The following is an 18,595-nucleotide window of genomic DNA, read 5'->3' as shown; positions in this document are numbered from 1 at the left end:
TGGTGTAGCTTGTCGGTCTTAGCTTTACAGTGGTGTAGCTTGCCGGTCTTATCTTTACAGTGGTGTAGCTTGCCGGTCTTATCTTTACAGTGGTGTGGCATCGGTCTTATCTTTACAGTGGTGTAGCTTGTCGGTCTTATCTTTACAGTGGTGTAGCTTGTCGGTCTTATCTTTACAGTGGTGTAGCTTGTCGGTCTTATCTTTACAGTGGTGTAGCTTGTCGGTCTTATCTTTACAGTGGTGTAGCTTGTCGGTCTTATCTTTACAGTGGTGTACGCACCATTGTGTCGCTTCCTAATGAGGCCTTTGGATTTAAAAGGGTAAGGATGCCAAAATGTAAATTTGGGTGAACTATCCCTTTACACGCCTGTCCTCCTCTCCTGGGTCACCGAAGCACTCAGAGAATCTACCGGTTAAGATAGTAGTCCGCCTGTGCTGTGATGCATCACTTGCTGACTGAGGACTATATCTCTAGTTCTGAGCCGATGCCAACTGACAAACCCAGAATTCTGCCAGATGACTATCTTCATCATTAAACAAAAAAAAAACACAGTGAAGACCATGATTGTCTGGCTCCTTATATCACTTCCACACACACACACACACACAAAAAAACATTTACAGAGAAAGTAAAAAGCATAAGAACACCTAGTCCCTGCTTATTAAACGGCCATAAAAGGTGATGTCCGTTCCAGAACAGAGCTCTGGGTGTCACAAGCCCCCCCCCCCCTCATATTCTAGGAGTAAGTGAAAAGGCAATGCAGTGACTGCTGTGGTGATTTCAGAGTATAAATACAGATGGTGACAATACTTGATGACGTGGTTAGAATATCGTTTGTTACTGAAGTTATCCTCAAGACATTGGAATAATTTGGAGGAATAGTAGTGTTTTTTTTATTAAGTCACAGTGGATATGTTAGCAGTACAGTATTATATATATATATAAATAGCAGTCAACGGGTTCGGTTAAATCAAAAATGGTAGATTCTGGGATAAACATTTAGTGTATTTAGATTAAATTGAGTAATTAAAATGTTTACAGCGTGAAACCTAAAAAGCAGTTGGTAATGATGTTCTGTCTGAGCCCAGACAGGACGCAGATGGAAACAGGGGCTCTGTGTTACACCATGGCATTAATCAACATGTTCACCAACAAAATAGGAATCCGTAGTGGTTGTCCTCAGTAAGACATTCATTATGCACAACAACAAAAACCATCTGGTGTTTATTTTGACATGAATATCGTTGACGTGTACATCTTCAGAGGAGTACATTACCAAAATGTTCTGGACTGAGAATAAAACATACCGGGTCCATAAATGATAGTGTTAAATCACACAAATTAAAGAAATAATCCCACTATGTGCAACATAAAATATATAGAAATAAAATATAAATTAAAGTGATAAATGAAGGCTATATGAAAACAAAAACTGGATAACTACCTAACCGATATTAAGTTGTTTTTTAACTCAACATATCCTTCATTACACCAACAAAATCGATGATTTTGTTTCCCTGTTACCACAAGAGCAGCATGGATGACATCCCCGCTGTGGAACAGAGAACTCATTTAGCCGTCCTCGTCCGGAGTTTTCTCTTGATGATGAGATGGTCCCCCTCTCTCTCGTCTGGACTTCCACTGATGATCTGAGACAAGAGGTCAACAGTTCAGGAGAATGGACGGCATCTTAAGCACTTACACATATCTGACATAACAATTACAGTGTGTGTGTGTGTGTGTGTGTGTGTGTGTGGTATTTTTTGAAGGATGTAATATATAACGATAAAAATTATGTAATTCAATAAGGTTATGACAATATGTTCATTCAATAGAGAAATGCATCAGAAAAACAATAATCCAAAACACACATCTATTTATCTATATACACAGTCGTGGCCAAAAGTTGAGAATGACGCATACATACACACACACACACACTCACACACACACACAGCTCAAAAAAATAAAGGGAACACTAAAATAACACATCCTAGATCTGAATGAATGAAATATTCTTATTAAATACTTTTTTCTTTACATAGTTGAATGGGTTAGGGTTAGGGTTACAACAAAAATCACAAAAATGATCAATGGAAATCAAATTGATCAACCCATGGAGGTCTGGATTTGGAGTCCCACTCAAAATTAAAGTGGAAAACCACACTACAGGCTGATCCAACTTTGATGTAATGTCCTTAAAACAAGTCAAAATGAGGCTCAGTAGTGTGTGTGGCCTCCACGTGCCTGTATGACCTCCCTACAACGCCTCGGCATGCTCCTGATGAGGTGGCGGATGGTCTCCTGAGGGATCTCATCCCAGACCTGGACTAAAGCATCCGCCAACTCCTGGACAGTCTGTGGTGCAACGTGGCGTTGGTGGATGGAGCAAGACATGATGTCCCCCCCCCCCTCCCTCTCTGCAGATGACTTCGTCAACCATTTTGAAAAGAAGGTCGACGACATCCGATCCTCGTTTGCTAAGTCAAACGACACCGCTGGTTCTGCTCACACTGCCCTACCCTGCCCTACCCTGTGCTCTGACCTCTTTCTCCCCTCTCTCCAGATGAAATCTCGCTTCTTGTGACGGCCAGCCGCCCAACAACCTGCCCGCTTGACCCTATCCCCTCCTCTCTTCTCCAGACCATTTCCGGAGACCTTCTCCCTTACCTCACCTCGCTCATCAACTCATCCCTGACCGCTGGCTACGTCCCTTCCGTCTTCAAGAGAGCGAGAGTTGCACCCCTTCTGAAAAAACCTACACTCGATCCCTCCGATGTCAACAACTACAGACCAGTATCCTTTCTTTCTTTCTTTCCTCTCCAAAACTCTTGAACGTGCCGTCCTTGGCCAGCTCTCCCGCTATCTCTCTCAGAATGACCTTCTTGATCCAAATCAGTCAGGTTTCAAGACTAGTCATTCAACTGAGACTGCTCTTCTCTGTATCACGGAGGCGCTCCGCACTGCTAAAGCTAACTCTCTCTCCTCTGCTCTCATCCTTCTAGACCTATCGGCTGCCTTCGATACTGTGAACCATCAGATCCTCCTCTCCACCCTCTCCGAGTTGGGCATCTCCCGGCGCGGCCCACGCTTGGTTCGTCCTACCTGACAGGTCGCTCCTACCAGGTGGCGTGGCGAGAATCTGTCTCCTCGCCCGCTCTCTCACCACTGGTGTCCCCCCAGGGCTCTGTTCTAGGCCCTCTCCTATTCTCGCTATACACCAAGTCACTTGGCTCTGTCATAACCTCACATGGTCTCTCCTATCATTGCTATGCAGACGACACACAATTAATCTTCTCCTTTCCCCCTTCTGATGACCAGGTGGCGAATCGCATCTCTGCATGTCTGGCAGACATATCAGTGTGGATGACGGATCACCACCTCAAGCTGAACCTCGGCAAGACGGAGCTGCTCTTCCTCCCGGGGAAGGACTGCCCGTTCCATGATCTCGCCATCACGGTTGACAACTCCACTGTTTCCTCCTCCCAGAGCGCTAAGAACCTTGGCGTGATCCTGGACAACACCCTGTCGTTCTCAACAAACATCAAGGCGGTGGCCCGTTCCTGTAGGTTCATGCTCTACAACATCCGCAGGTACGCCCCTGCCTCACACAGGAAGCGGCGCAGGTCCTAATCCAGGCACTTGTCATCTCCGTCTGGATTACTGCAGCTCGCTGTTGGCTGGGCTCCCTGCTTGTGCCATTAAACCCCTACAACTCATCCAGAACGCAGCCCGTCTGGTGTTCAACCTTCCCAAGTTCTCTCCACGTCACCCCGCTCCTCCGCTCTCTCCACTGGCTTCCAGTTGAAGCTCGCATCCGCTACAAGACCATGGTGCTTGCCTACGGGCTGTGAGGAACGGCACCGCAATACCTCAGGCTCTGATCAGGCCCTACACCCAAACAAGGGCACTGCGTTCATCCACCTCTGGCCTGCTCGCCTCCCTACCACTGAGGAAGTACAGTTCCCGCTCAGCCCAGTCAAAACTGTTCGCTGCTCTGGCCCCCAATGGTGGAACAAACTCCCTCACGACGCCAGGACAGCGGAGTCAATCACCACCTTCCGGAGACACCTGAAACCCCACCTCTTCAAGGAATACCTAGGATAGGATAAAGCAATCCTTCTCACCCCCCTTAAATGATTTAGATGCACTATTGTAAAGTGGCTGTTCCACTGATGTCAGAAGGTGAATTCACCAATTTGTAAGTCGCTCTGGATAAGAGCGTCTGCTAAATGACTTAAATGTAAATGTAAATGTGCGCAATTGGATTCAGGTCTGGGGAACGGGCGGACCAGTCCATAGCATCAATGCCTTACTCTTGCAGGAACTGCTGACACGCTCCAGCCACATGAAGTCTAGCATTAGGAGGAACCTAGGGCCAACCGCACCAGCATATGGTCTCACAAGGGGTCTGAGGATCTCATCTCGGTACCTAATGGCAGTCAGGCTACCTCTGGCGAGCACATGGAGGACTGTGCCCCCCAAAACTGTGCCCCCCGAAAGAAATGTCACCCCACACCATGACTGACCCACCGCTAAAACAGTCATGCTGGAGGATGTTGCAGGCAGCAGAGCGTTCTCCACGGCGTCTCCAGACTCTGTCACGTGCTCAGTGTGAACCTGCTTTCATCTGTGAAGAGCATTTGCCAATTTGCCAATCTTGGTGTTCTCTGGCAAATGCCAAACATCCTGCACGGTGTTGGGCTGTAAGCACAACCCCCACCTGTGGACGTCGGGCCCTCATAGAGTCTGTTTCTGACCGTTTGAGCAGACACATGCACATTTGTGGCCTGCTGGAGGTAATTTTGCAGGGCTCTGGCAGTGCTCCTCCTTGCACAAAGGTGGAGGTAGTGGTCCTGCTGCTGGGTTGTTGCCCTCCTACGGCCTCCTCCACGTCTCCTGATGTACTGGCCTGTCTCCTGGTAGCGCCTCCATGCTCTGGACACTACGCTGACAGACACAGCAAACCTTCTTGCCACAGCTCGCATTGATGTGCCATCCTGGATGAGCTGCACTACCTGAGCCACTTGTGTGGGTTGTAGACTCCGTCTCATGCTACCACTAGAGTGAAACCACCGCCAGCATTCAAAAGTGACCAAAACATCAGCCAGGAAGCATAGGAACTGAGAAGTGGTCTGTGGTCCCCACCTGCAGAACCACTCCTTTATTGGGGGGGCTTGCTAATTGCCTATAATTTCCCCCTGTTGTCTATTTCATTTGCACAACAGCATGTGAAATTTATTGTCAATCAGTGTTGCTTCCTAAGTGGACAGTTTGATTTCACAGAAGTGTGATTGACTTGGAGTTACATTGTGTTGTTTAAGTGTTCCCTTTATTTTTTTGAGCAGCACACACACACACACACATATATTTCAAAAGTTAAGACGATTTACTCAGAATTTAGCATGATTAAAGGGACGAGAACGTCATCATGGTCAGAAAGTGGTCGCTGCTCAACAGATCTGTCACTGCTCAGTGGGCAGAACGGCGCTAATGTCCAACGCCCACGGACAAGCTAGCTAGTGGCTGCAGGTTAGTGTGAGATACGGGCTTTTCCCTTAATAATAATATCCCCAGAATACAACAATCTAAATGGAGCTTATATACTGGGTATACATTAATTAACAAAAGTTAAAACAGACTAAAATTCAATATATACACACACTCCCCGAAAAAAATAAATAATAATAATGAGTTCCTATTTTCCATTGTGAATCGCCATGGTAACGGCCCCTCAACATCGATTGACCGGGGATAGAGAAACAAAAAGCCACGGATCACCCAAGCCAGGGTAATCAAGCTGATTTTGATTGGTCCAAAGCGCAGAACTGCCCCCTAATAATGTTACCCACCTCCTAACGCCGAGATAAGGAAGAGAGACCGCCAAGAGCAGCGCAGTCTAAACTACAAATTAACGTTCTTATTTCATCAACACGGTCAACTACAAAAGTGTGTTAAAGTTGTAATATTGCAGAGAACAATCGAAATGATTAATTGAATGCGACTCATAATGACACAGGGCACATTTTAAAAACTAGGTTTCGACGTTGACCCTCTTGAATTGACCCGTTCTTCACTACATTCTTGAGCAGTGAATGAACGATCGATTAACATTTCATACGAAACCGGCACGTTGTACAAAAATTGTGCATCATTTTTGGGCGTCCCGCGAGCTTTTACGCACAGTCGATAGCGCGCTGGACTTCGGACTAGAAGGTCGAGACCTGCTCCCTGCCTGTTTCATTACATTATTTACAACTGAAGTTATTTTTTAAATAATCAACACGTATGTCTTGCATGACACCCACATTATAAATGGGAATCATTACCCATAGAGCAAGGCTGCCCAGCATCAGACCTGAACTGATTGGGTTGTCGGTACCTTCCTATGTGGTCACACACCTGCTACACTGGGATAAAACATAACCAAAATGAAATACTTTGATCAAGCAACCTGGGTGGTGAATAACTCTAAAACAGGAAGCCCTACTGTCCCAATAAATCAGTGTTGGCCCAGGTTTGGAGCAGCCACATATCGTATGGATGGATACACATCCAGCTGGGGATTTATTACAATATCTTCGACAACGATTTGTTGATCCAGTGGTACATAAATGAAAAGTTAAACAAATTGGACTACTTCTCTGTCAAGTTTTGGTTGAGTATAAACAATCAGAATAGACAAAGCCTATTAAAACCACTTAGAATACATTTGTAGCCATCCTAACGTCCTGCACTACCGATAAAACATTTGTGTAAAAAAAAAAAAGTATAGTATTCAGATTTTTTTTTTTTTTATATTATATTAAAATGATAAACATTGTGCTATTATGTTGTGGCCATGTCGCCCAAGCCCAATCATACGGATGGCAGCTGGAGGTGGGTTCTCACCGGGTGGGAGGGGAAGTCCACGGGAGAGGAGATCTCTGGTCTGTAAAGCTTCCTCTTGGACTTCTTGGGCCTGACGTTCATGGAGGGGGCCCCGCCCTCCTCCGTCTCTGGGGATTTCCCACTCACCAATCCCATTATCTTTTTAGCTGCAAAGAGAAAGAGGGACGTAAGGGCTTTTTTAAAAAAGCTGAGCAGCATAGGCCACGAAAAGGGTCAAGCCAGAGAAAGCCATTACTGTGGGCCAAAAACAATACGCCTGGGATTCCAGTCTGTTTCCCTTCTATTGCAAAGCTTATTATGGGATTGCCATGCTTGACAAGGACTATGGAGTAGGTAAAAGCACAAAGAGCTCTGGGGCCAGGCGAGGCCAGACAGACAGAGACTGCGGACGGACAGACAGACAGAGACTGCGGACGGACAGACAGATAGAGACTGCGGACGGACAGACAGAGAGAGACTGCGGACGGACAGACAGAGAGAGACTGCGGACGGACAGACAGGACACTGCGGACGGACAGACAGACGGACACTGCGGACGGACAGACAGACGGACACTGCGGACGGACAGACAGACGGACACTGCGGACGGACAGACAGACGGACACTGCGGACGGACAGACAGACGGACACTGCGGACGGACAGACAGACGGACACTGCGGGCGGACAGACAGGCGGACACTGCGGACGGACAGACAGACGGACACTGGGACGGCCAGACAGGCTGCGGGCGGCCAGACAGGATGCGGACGGCCAGACAGACTGCGGACGGCCAGACAGACTGCGGACGGCCAGACAGACTGCGGACGGCCAGACAGACTGCGGACGGCCAGACAGACTGCGGACGGCCAGACAGACTGCGGACGGCCAGACAGACTGCGGACGGCCAGACAGGCTGCGGGCGGCCAGACAGGCTGCGGACGGCCAGACAGACTGCGGACGGCCAGAGCAGACTGCGGGCGGCGGAGCAGACTGCGGGCGGCCCAGACAGACTGCGGACGGACAGACAGACTGCGGACGGACAGACAGACTGCGGACGGACAGACAGACGGAGACTGCGGACGGACAGACAGACGGAGACTGCGGACGGCCAGACAGACGGAGACTGTCGGACGGCCAGACAGACGCAGACTGCGGACGGCCAGACAGACGCAGACTGCGGACGGCCAGACAGACAGAGACTGCGGACGGCCAGACAGACAGAGACTGCGGACGGCCAGACAGACAGAGACTGCGGACGGCCAGACAGACAGGACTGCGGGCGAGCCCGGAGCCAGAGACTGCGGGCGGACAGACAGAGACTGCGGACGGCCCGGAGCAGAGACTGCGGGCGGCCAGACAGGAGACTGCGGACGGACGGGCAGAGACTGCGGACGGACAGGCAGGACTGCGGACGGACAGACAGAGACTGCGGACGGACAGACAGAGACTGCGGACGGACAGACAGAGACTGCGGACGGACAGACAGAGACTGCGGACGGACAGACAGAGACTGCGGACGGACAGACAGAGACTGCGGACGGACAGACAGAGACTGCGGACGGACAGACAGAGACTGCGGGCGGACGACAGAGACTGCGGGCCGGACGGGCAAGGCTGCGGGGGCGGACAGACAGACTGCGGGCGGCCCGGGCAGGGGCTGCGGACGGACAGACAGACGGGGCTGCGGGCGGCCAGACAGGGGGGGCTGTCGGGCAGCCCAGACAGACGCACAGACTGCGGGCCGGCCCGACAGAGCTGCGGACGGCCAGACAGACAGGGCTGCGGGCAGCCCAGACAGGCAGAGACTGCGGGCGGCCCAGACAGACAGAGACTGCGGGCCCGGACAGGCAGAAGGGCTGCGGGCGGACAGACAGGAGCTGCGGGCGGACAGGCAGAACTGCGGGCCGGACAGGCAGAGACTGCGGACGGACAGACAGAGACTGCGGACGGACAGACAGAGACTGCGGGCGGACAGGCAGAGACTGCGGGCGGACAGGCAGGGACTGAGCGGACAGGCAGGGACTGCGGGACGGCCAGACAGACGGAGACTGCCGGACTGCCAGACAGGCGGAGACTGCGGGCGGCCAGACAGGCGGAGGCTGCGGGCGGCCCGGACAGACGGGGCTGCGGGCGGACAGGCAGAGCTGCGGGCACGGACGGGCAGAGACTGCGGACGGACAGACAGACGGACTGCGGACGGGCAGACAGACTGCGGGCGGACAGACAGGCCAGGGCTGCGGGCCGGACAGGCGGAGACACGGGCCACGGACAGACGGGGGCTGCGGGCGGAGACTGCGGGCGGACCCAGGCGGGGCTGCGGGGCGGACAGACGGAGACTGCGGGCGGACAGGCGGGGCTGCGGGCGGACAGACGGGGGCTGCGGGCGGGGACTGCGGACGGACGGGGCTGCGGACGGACAGAGCGGGGCTGCCCCGGACGGACAGACGGAGACTGCGGACGGACAGACGGAGACTGCGGACGGACAGACGGAGACTGCGGACGGACAGACGGAGACTGCGGACGGACAGACGGAGACTGCGGACGGACAGACGGACACTGCGGACGGACAGACAGATAGAGACTGCGGACGGAGACTGCGGACGGAGACTGCGGACGGCCAGACAGACAGAGACTGCTGCGGACGGCCAGACAGACAGAGACTGCTGCGGACGGCCAGACAGACAGAGACTGCTGCGGACGGCCAGACAGACAGAGACTGCTGCGGCCAGACAGACAGAGACTGCTGCGGGCGGCCAGACAGACAGGACTGCTGCGGACGGCCAGACAGACAGAGACTGCTGCGGGCGGCCAGACAGACAGAGACTGCTGCGGACGGCCAGACAGACAGAGACTGCTGCGGACGGCCAGACAGACAGAGACTGCTGCGGACGGCCAGACAGACAGAGACTGCTGCGGGCGGCCAGACAGACAGAGACTGCTGCGGAGGCCAGACAGGCAGAGACTGCTGCGGACGGCCAGACAGACAGAGACTGCTGCGGACGGCCAGACAGACAGAGACTGCTGCGGGCGGCCAGACAGACAGAGACTGCTGCGGACGGCCAGACAGACAGGACTGCTGCGGGCGGCCAGACAGACAGAGACTGCTGCGGGCGGCCAGACAGACAGAGACTGCTGCGGACGGCCAGACAGACCCAGAGACTGCTGCGGGCGGCCAGACAGACAGAGACTGCTGCGGGCGGCCAGACAGACAGAGACTGCTGCGGGCGGCCAGACAGGCAGAGACTGCTGCGGACGGCCAGACAGACAGAGACTGCTGCGGACGGCCAGACAGACAGAGACTGCTGCGGACGGCCAGACAGACAGAGACTGCTGCGGACGGCCAGACAGACAGAGACTGCTGCGGACGGCCAGACAGACAGAGACTGCTGCGGACGGCCAGACAGACAGAGACTTCTGCGGATGGCCAGACAGACAGAGACTTCTGCGGATGGCCAGACAGACAGAGACTTCTGCGGATGGCCAGACAGACAGAGACTGCGGATGGCCAGACAGACAGAGACTGCGGATGGCCAGACAGACAGAGACTGCGGATGGCCAGACAGATAGAGACTGCTGCGGATGGCCAGACAGATAGAGACTGCGGATGGCCAGACAGATAGAGACTGCGGATGGCCAGACAGATAGAGACTGCGGATGGACAGAGACAGACTGCGGATGGACAGAGACTGCGGATGGACAGGCAGAGACTGCGGATGGACAGACAGAGACTGCGGATGGACAGACAGAGACTGTGGATGGACAGACAGAGACTGTGGATGGACAGACAGATAGAGACTGTGGATGGACAGACAGATAGACTGTGGATGGACAGATAGATAGAGACTGTGGATGGACAGATAGATAGAGACTGCGGACGGACAGATAGAGAGACTGTGGTACAAATGGTACTTTGGCTCCAGTGTGGTTTCTGTGTTTCTGGCTCTTTGGTCTGATGATGTAATCTAGCTATTGAGGATCCAGCACATTCTGTGCTTCCGTTAGTGTCAACTCTTACCCTTGCTCCCGAAAAACGTTGGGGACCTCTGGAGGAAGTCGCCGATCTTCTGCATCGTTCCTTCTTTCCTGCTCCGGAGGCTGGACTGGGAGTCCGGGTCTTTACTGCCCCTCGCCGGAGAGGTCCTACGAAACCATGAATATAATGAAGTAATAAGGCCCGAGGGTGGTGTGTATAATGGCCAATATACCGCGGCTAAGGACTGTTCTTAGGCACTGACACAACGCTGCGCAGCCCTTAGCCGCGGTATACTGGCCATATAAACAAACCAGAGGTGCCTTATTGTAAAAAAAAAAACTGGTTACCAACGTAATTAGAGCAGTAAAAATAAAATGGTTTTGTCATATCCGTGGTATACACCATGGCTTTCAGCCAATCAGCATGCAGGGCTCAAACCAGACAGTTTATAATAATAATAATAAGTATGTGTACACTCCTTCAAAACAACCGTTGCTGAATTCGAGCACACAGCCATGCAATCTCCATAGACAAACACTGGCAGGAGAATGGCCCGTAATGAAGAGCTCAGTGACATTCAACGTGGCACCGTCATAGGATGCCACCTTTCCAACAAACCGGTTTGTAAAATGTCTGCCCTGCTCGAGCTTCCCCGGTCAATTGTAAGTGCTGTTATTGTGAAGCGGAAAACTTATTTCACATGACCCATCAATTTAGACAAGTGTGTCTGGGTAAGAGTCATCTAAAATGTAGAACATATTTTTATCTGGACACTTTGTTTTCTTGAAAAAAAATGTCCTTAATGTAGGCTACTACTACTTTTAGTCTTAAACTATACTACACAACTCACTGTTTAGCACATGACCGCACAAGAGATGGGTGGGGCTAAAGCTTAAGTGGGTGGGAACAATGCTGTATGGGTGTAGACAGGAGAGCTCTTCAGTAGATACCAAAACATTCAAAGGCCCTTTTCTCAAAAGTGAGGTTACAAGATAATTATCTACTTTGAAAAGCAGAATTACTTTCCCATTGTTCCTCAACTGTAGTATATGATATACCATGTTGTAGCTCTGAGTCTACTATCCAATGTAAAATAAAAAAAAATTCAAATTTTGCTACATAAGACAAATGAGTCGGTTGGTCAAAGGCCTAGGAGCAACAACGGCTCAGCCGCGAAGTGGTAGGCCACACACGTTCACAGAGCGGGACAGACGAGTGCGGACTCACGTAAAAATCAGCTGCAACATTCATTCACGAGTTCCAAACTGCCTCCAGGAAGCAAAGTCAGCACAAGAACTGATCGTCGGGAGTTTCATGAAATTGTTGTCCATGGTCGAACAGCCGCACACAAGCCTAAGATCACCATGCGCAATGCAAGCGTCGGCTGGGTCGTGTAAAGCTCGCCACCATTGGACTCTGGAAACACGTTCTCTGGTGTGATGAATCCCACTGCACCATCTGGCAGTCCAACAGACAAATCTTGGTTTGGCGGATGCCAGGGAGAATGCTACCTGACCCAAAGCATAGTGCCAACTGTAAAGTTTGGTGGAGGAGGAATAACGGTCCGGGCTGTTATTCTGGTTTCAGCGAGTTTCATTGAAGAGAATCTTAACACTACAGCATTTTTTTTTTTTACCTTTATTTTACTAGGCAAGTCAGTTAAGAACAAATTCTTATTTTCAATGACGGCCTGGGAACAGTGGGTTAACTGCCTGTTCAGGGGCAGAATGACAGATTTGTACCTTGTCAGTTCGGGGATTCGAACTTGCAACCTTTCGGTTACTAGTCCAACGCTCTAACCACTAGGCTACCCTGCCGCCCCATGCAATGACACATTCAAGACGATTCTGTACTTCCAACTTTGTGGAAGTAGAAAACAGTTTGGGGAAGGCTCTTTCCTGTTTCAGCATGACAACGCCCCCGTGCACAAGCGAGGTCCATACGAAACGGTTTGTCGAGATCGGTGAGGAAAAACTTGACTGGCCTGCACAGAGACCTGACCTCAACGAACACCTTTGGGATGAAATGGAAACGCCGACCCTGCGAGAACAGAGTGACACGTTTTGCTCTTCATTGTAATCAGAGGGTCTGATATAAATACTATGCTGCCAGTCTCTTGGCTAAGAGTTGAGGAGAGATTGACAACATCACTTTTTTTTTATACAAGAAACATGAATGTGTTGAAAATCCCAAATTGTTTGCATAGTCAACTTAGTGGTGGCTCCTTTAAAAGTTGCGCCATACTGCGGTACACCCTGCGTGCTGCTGCAGCATTCTGTGGCACGTTATCTAACTGTCAGCCATTTTTTCTGTTACTTCAAGTTATTTCTAGTTCGACCACCAGAGGGCATCTTTGAGAAGCATTTGATAGTATTCTGTATTGGCATTACCATTAAAACCTTTTTTGTAATAACACAGTATATGGGCTTAATATTATGGTGTTTCTATTCAGAGAAAAACGGATGGAATGGAAAATATGGCGCTGTACAACGTGACAGTAGGCTACAGGATTGGAGGATTCTAAATTGTTTGTCTTCATTTGACAACTTTGTTCCAATATTTCTGTAAATCAGATATTTCTGTGCAGTCTACAATACATACTGTAGTAAACATGTGAAAGTGCCTAATTCCTTACAGAAGGGAGAGCAGGCCATCTGTAATACAGAATGCGGGGCACGCAGGAGACCGGGTTTCAAATCCCCGTTGGAGAGGAAGGAGTACGCTGTCCTTGTAAATATGATTTTTTTCTTAACTGATTCCATGTGTGTTATTTCATAGTTGTGATGTCTTCACTATTATTTCTACAATGTGGAAAATTGTAAAAATACAGAAATCCTGGAATGAGTAGGTGTCCAAACTTTTGACTGGGACGGGAAATGACGGTCGCCAGTACAGTACTGGGCTATTTATGAGGAGGGAGTAGGCTCTCCTAAATAAGAATTTATTCTTAACCGATTTGACTAGTTAAATAAAAAGGTTACCCTAAGAGCATAACATTTCTACACCCTAATTGTCTAATTCTTGCCTAATTAATACCCAAACGGAGATTAAGTGAACGAAGGAGGAGTCCGCACATTTCTCTTGATCGTATCACTGATCTTTAATGAGCTTTACGTATCGGCCTCAAGGCCTTCGTCAGAGCTTTTGTGAGTAATCTGAAATAGGGGCATAATTAATATTCAAATTTACAACATAACATACATCGGCATTTCATCATTAAGTACTTTAGGAAATAATGTCTGGAGGGTGAAAATTCCCAAAACATTCCCTTTAACTCAGAGTATTATTGATATCACCTCCCCTGTCTGATTTCTTAACTTTCTCTACGCCACAAAATCTAAAAGGTGGATATGTCCTGCTTCAGGTCATTAAAATGTACAGCGACTGGATCATCCCTGTCGTTTCTCCTGATTGAGCTTTTATGTTCACTGATTCTCTGTTTGAGAGAACGAGAGGTTTTTATCTACATAGCAGAGCCCGCATGGACATTTTAATCATGTAGATAACATGGGTGTTGGAACACGTAATAATGTCATTTATTTGGAAGCGTTTTCCTGTATGTGGGTGGCAGAAATGTTCACACTTCATCATCTTGTTGCATAGTGCGCATCCTCTGCCTTCATGCTACCATTTGATAGAGGGAGTAAGAGAGCCTGGCTGATATCTTTTTGTGGCTGGCTGTTCATCTCGGGTTTTCCCCAACGCCAAATTAAGAGCTTCATCCATACATTGTGGAGAATACCATCTTCTTAGAAATCTATTGCTGCTTTTTCTAGACACAGTAGTCCTGAAAATGATTTGTTGGAATTCTAGCCCAACTTGCAATTGCTAAAAATGTTTTTAGCCACAGAATCGTCCCCAACCCCAATTAATACATTTGGACACAGTCGATAAGCATGCTAGACCTCGGGCTAGAATATTGAGGGTTTGAAACCGGCTCGTTTCATTATTATGCCGGTCTCAGAGCAAATAGCCTGGATTGTTATTCTCATCTCGCTCCTCGCTCCTTTCCACACGTCATTCTCTGCCTGAGTGGCTCTCTTGTGGGCGTGCTGGCAGGATGGACTGTTCTCTTTATATATCTATGAATTTCAAAATCAGCCTTTACTTAAATTATGTTTCTAGCCTATTGCGTAGTTACAATGTGTAAATCACTGATGTCCCAGGAGCAGCAGAGGTAAACACTGTTGAAGTGGATAATGAGTGAGTTTGATAAACCTGGTATTGGATGTGGCTGAAAAAAAAGCCTTGCTAAATAGGAGATTTTCGTAAAATGTACTTTATGACACACAAAAAAAATATATGTACAATCAATTTGTCTCTACATTATTAACTAACATATTCCTCTCAATTATACATGTTTTTGCTTGACTCGTTATGACGTTATAATTACTTACATCGGTTTCCCCGTAATGTTTTGTCAGCCATCTTTGCTGAAGTCACCAGGGACGGTTGGCCCCGCGTCAAATTAGTCACTGGAACCACTCGATACGATTGGTTAAATAAAAACCCTGGGACCCAAATGCATAATGAGCGCTTTAACTCCCCCTTGTGGTGGTCTGGAGTAATGAAGCCGTGACGCTGGGTACCTGAGTCCCGCGGTGTAAGCACACAACTTTTAAAAAAGGAGGAACAACTACACACCACACAGACACACACACGGGGTATTTTCAGTCCCCAAATCCAGGACAAATTCCACAAAGCGTACCGTATTATATAGAGCCCTTACTGCATGGAACTTCCTTCCATCTCATATCGCTCAAATAAACAGCCAACCTGGTTTCACAAAACAGGTAAAGCAACACCTCACGGCACAACGCCTCTCCCCCTGTTCGACCTCGATAGTTTGTGCGCATGTATCGATGTGTAGGCTCCGTGTGCCTGAAGAAGAAAATAAAATAAAAAATGCTCTGTCCTTGAGCTGTTCTTGTCTATTCATGCTCTGTATTATGTCATGTTTCATGTGGACCCCAGGAAGAGTAGCTGAACGGGGATCCTAACAAAACACCAAGATACACCAACAGCCAGCGGGGATCCTAACAAAACACCAAGATACACCAACAGCCAGCGGGGATCCTAACAAAACACCAAGATACACCAACAGCCAGCGGGGATCCTAACAAAACACCAAGATACACCAACAGCCAGCAGGGATCCTAACAACACACCAAGATACACCAACAGCCAGCGGGGATCCTAACAAAACACCAAGATACACCAACAGCCAGCGGGGATCCTAACAAAACACCAAATGTGATGTATGGTTGACCCACGGGAGCCCGAACTAACAATCTTGGCGTTGCAAGCACCATGCCAATGCATCTTTAGAGATGCCACATAGGCCGTGTTTAAAGCAAGTTTTTTTTTGGGGGGGGGGGGGGTGGCAGTCATTAAAAAATAATAAAAGTGTCTCCCTCACCTCCTCTTGATGTACAGCCAGTTTAGAATGCATCCGGGTTCTGGTGGTCCTTCGGTTCTCGTTGTTCACCTCATCCTGAGAAACACCAGCACATGTCGGAGAGGGAGAGAGATGAGACAGACCAGGGAGAGAAATTTTAAATGCATATGCTGTGGGTTTTTTAAAGCTACATTACGCTACATAAGTATGAGCCAAAAACAAAGTCAAATTCAATCGAACATGTAGGCAACAACAGCCTTGAGAGTTTTCCCCTTCTAATGATCGGGATTAGATAGGACATATTCATTTAATTTCATGAATGTATACATTTCAAAAGATCAATTGAATAAATACAATTAAGAAATGCCAAACATTTCACGAGTCTCATGCAATAGCAGATGAAATAAGTTAGTAGGATTCCAATTATTGATGTAGATTAACAAATGCCTGGTGCACAGCTCCAGTGAAGGCTATCGGACACAAATCTAGTCTGAAATGTTCGGAAACTCATGGCAAAAGTTAACCAAATCTAAAATAAATAAAACTAACCCTCACTAAATGTGTATTCCAAAATAAAAGTATCTTCAATAAGTTAATTGGTAACAACTGTCCAACATTGTATCAGCATTGACAGACTTGAAATTACTGGCCACTTTAATTAAAAAAAAAAAATGTTTACATATTTGGCATTAATCATCTCATATGTATAGGCACTCTACTGCATCTTCGTCTATGCCACTCGGACATTGCTCGTCCATATATTTATGTATATATTCTTAAATTCCATTCCTTTATTTTAGATTGTGTGTATGGTTAGATATATTACTGCACTGATGGAGCTAGAAGTACAAGCATTTCGCGTCACCAGCGATAACATCTGCTATAACGGGTGCTAAATTTGATTTAGGTTTCTTTTACATAAAAGATATTAAAATCATTGAGTTTGTTTCAAACTATCCACAATCTCTTGAGTTTGTGTTTCTGCATTTTCTAAGTTATAAGTCATCAAGAACTCGATAGGGTACATATTATTTATAGAAATTACCACAAAAGCAGGAAATACCCAGCGCTGAAAACACTTGTCATTTCAAAATCACAACCATTCCTTCCATATCGTCTCTCAGAGAACTTACATAGTTTTGCCATTTACGCCAACCAAAACATTCCTGAACAAAGTAAAACAAACAACAAACATGGAGAAGAATGGCGATGGATGGAGTAACATGCATGATCACAAAACATGTAATGAAGAAGGGTAGAAATGGAACCCCCAAGATGTCTGAAATGGTGCGATGGGACTGATGAGTACAGACACGGGTCTGACTGGGTTGAATACCTGAGATGAGAGCTCACGTAGTCGCTCTCTGTTTAGCCCTACTGTGCCAACCTTTCTTCTTTAGAGAAAAGAGAAGACGTGTTAGAAGTGGCGGGAAACAATAAGAAACCTCTTTTGAAGTAACTGAGAAACAGTTGGCAGGGAGGATGAACAACAACATTTAGACAGAGACGTGTTTAGTCAGAAAACAACCAAGACTTCCACCAGGAATCAGAATAACCCGAGTCGTCTACACCGAAGGCTCGTGTGCTTCAGATCCATTCATCCTTAATACTAAAACCCATTACCCTGTTGACGTGTGTTTGTTGTGAACCGTAGAAAAACATTTTAAAAACGTCAGAGAGAAGAAAAACAAACTGTTAGGTCAATAAAAAAAGTGTCTGACTAAGTAGAGAATGTTGTTAAAGACACAGGTAACCGTCAACAATAAAAAGTGTCTGACTAAGTAGAGAATGTTGTTAAAGACACAGGTAACCGTCAACAATAAAAAGTGTCTGACTAAGTAGAGAATGTTGTTAAAGACACAGGTAACCGTCAACAATAAAAAGTGTCTGACTAAGTAGAGAATGTTGTTAAAGACACAGGTAACCGTCAACAATAAAAAGTGTCTGACTAAATAGAGAATGTTGTTAAAGACACAGGTAACCGTCAACAATAAAAAGGAAACACTAAATACAAAAGTATATTGAAAGCAGGTGCTTCCACACAGGTTCTGGAGTTTACTAAAACAATTAAACATCCCATCCATCATGCTTAGGGTCATGTTTCAAAATGCACATTATTTTGTACATTATTTTGGCTACCATGGCTACCATGGCTAGCAGAGATCTCAGTGATAAAAAAAAAAAGAAAAGGGAGGGGTCTCCAGGTCACCAGATCTCAACCCAACTGAGGACAGTGTTTTCCACCACCGCCATCAAAACACCAAACGATGGAATCTCTCACATCCCTCCAACAGAGTTCCAGACCATCTGATAAGGAACACCGAAGTTGTTCTGGCGGCTCGTGGTCGACCA

The 18,595-nt window shown here is 48.0% G+C and overlaps 1 protein-coding gene across 1 annotated transcript; it reads right to left on the bottom strand.

Moving 5' to 3' along the window:
* Window positions 1–952: 952 nt before the first annotated feature.
* Window positions 953–16,339, bottom strand: LOC135536178 (kinesin-like protein KIF20B; the record flags this gene model as incomplete). Its single annotated transcript, XM_064962556.1, has 5 exons — window positions 953–1,650; window positions 6,893–7,038; window positions 10,888–11,012; window positions 13,960–14,000; window positions 16,265–16,339. Coding segments are annotated over 5 exons (468 nt in total), but the record flags the coding sequence as incomplete, so codon positions are not given.
* Window positions 16,340–18,595: the final 2,256 nt, after the last annotated feature.

The sequence above is a fragment of the Oncorhynchus masou genome, unplaced genomic scaffold, assembly GCF_036934945.1.
Source record: "Oncorhynchus masou masou isolate Uvic2021 unplaced genomic scaffold, UVic_Omas_1.1 unplaced_scaffold_5653, whole genome shotgun sequence".
Taxonomy (NCBI): domain Eukaryota; kingdom Metazoa; phylum Chordata; class Actinopteri; order Salmoniformes; family Salmonidae; genus Oncorhynchus; species Oncorhynchus masou.
This window is presented reverse-complemented; position numbering and strand designations above follow the sequence as displayed.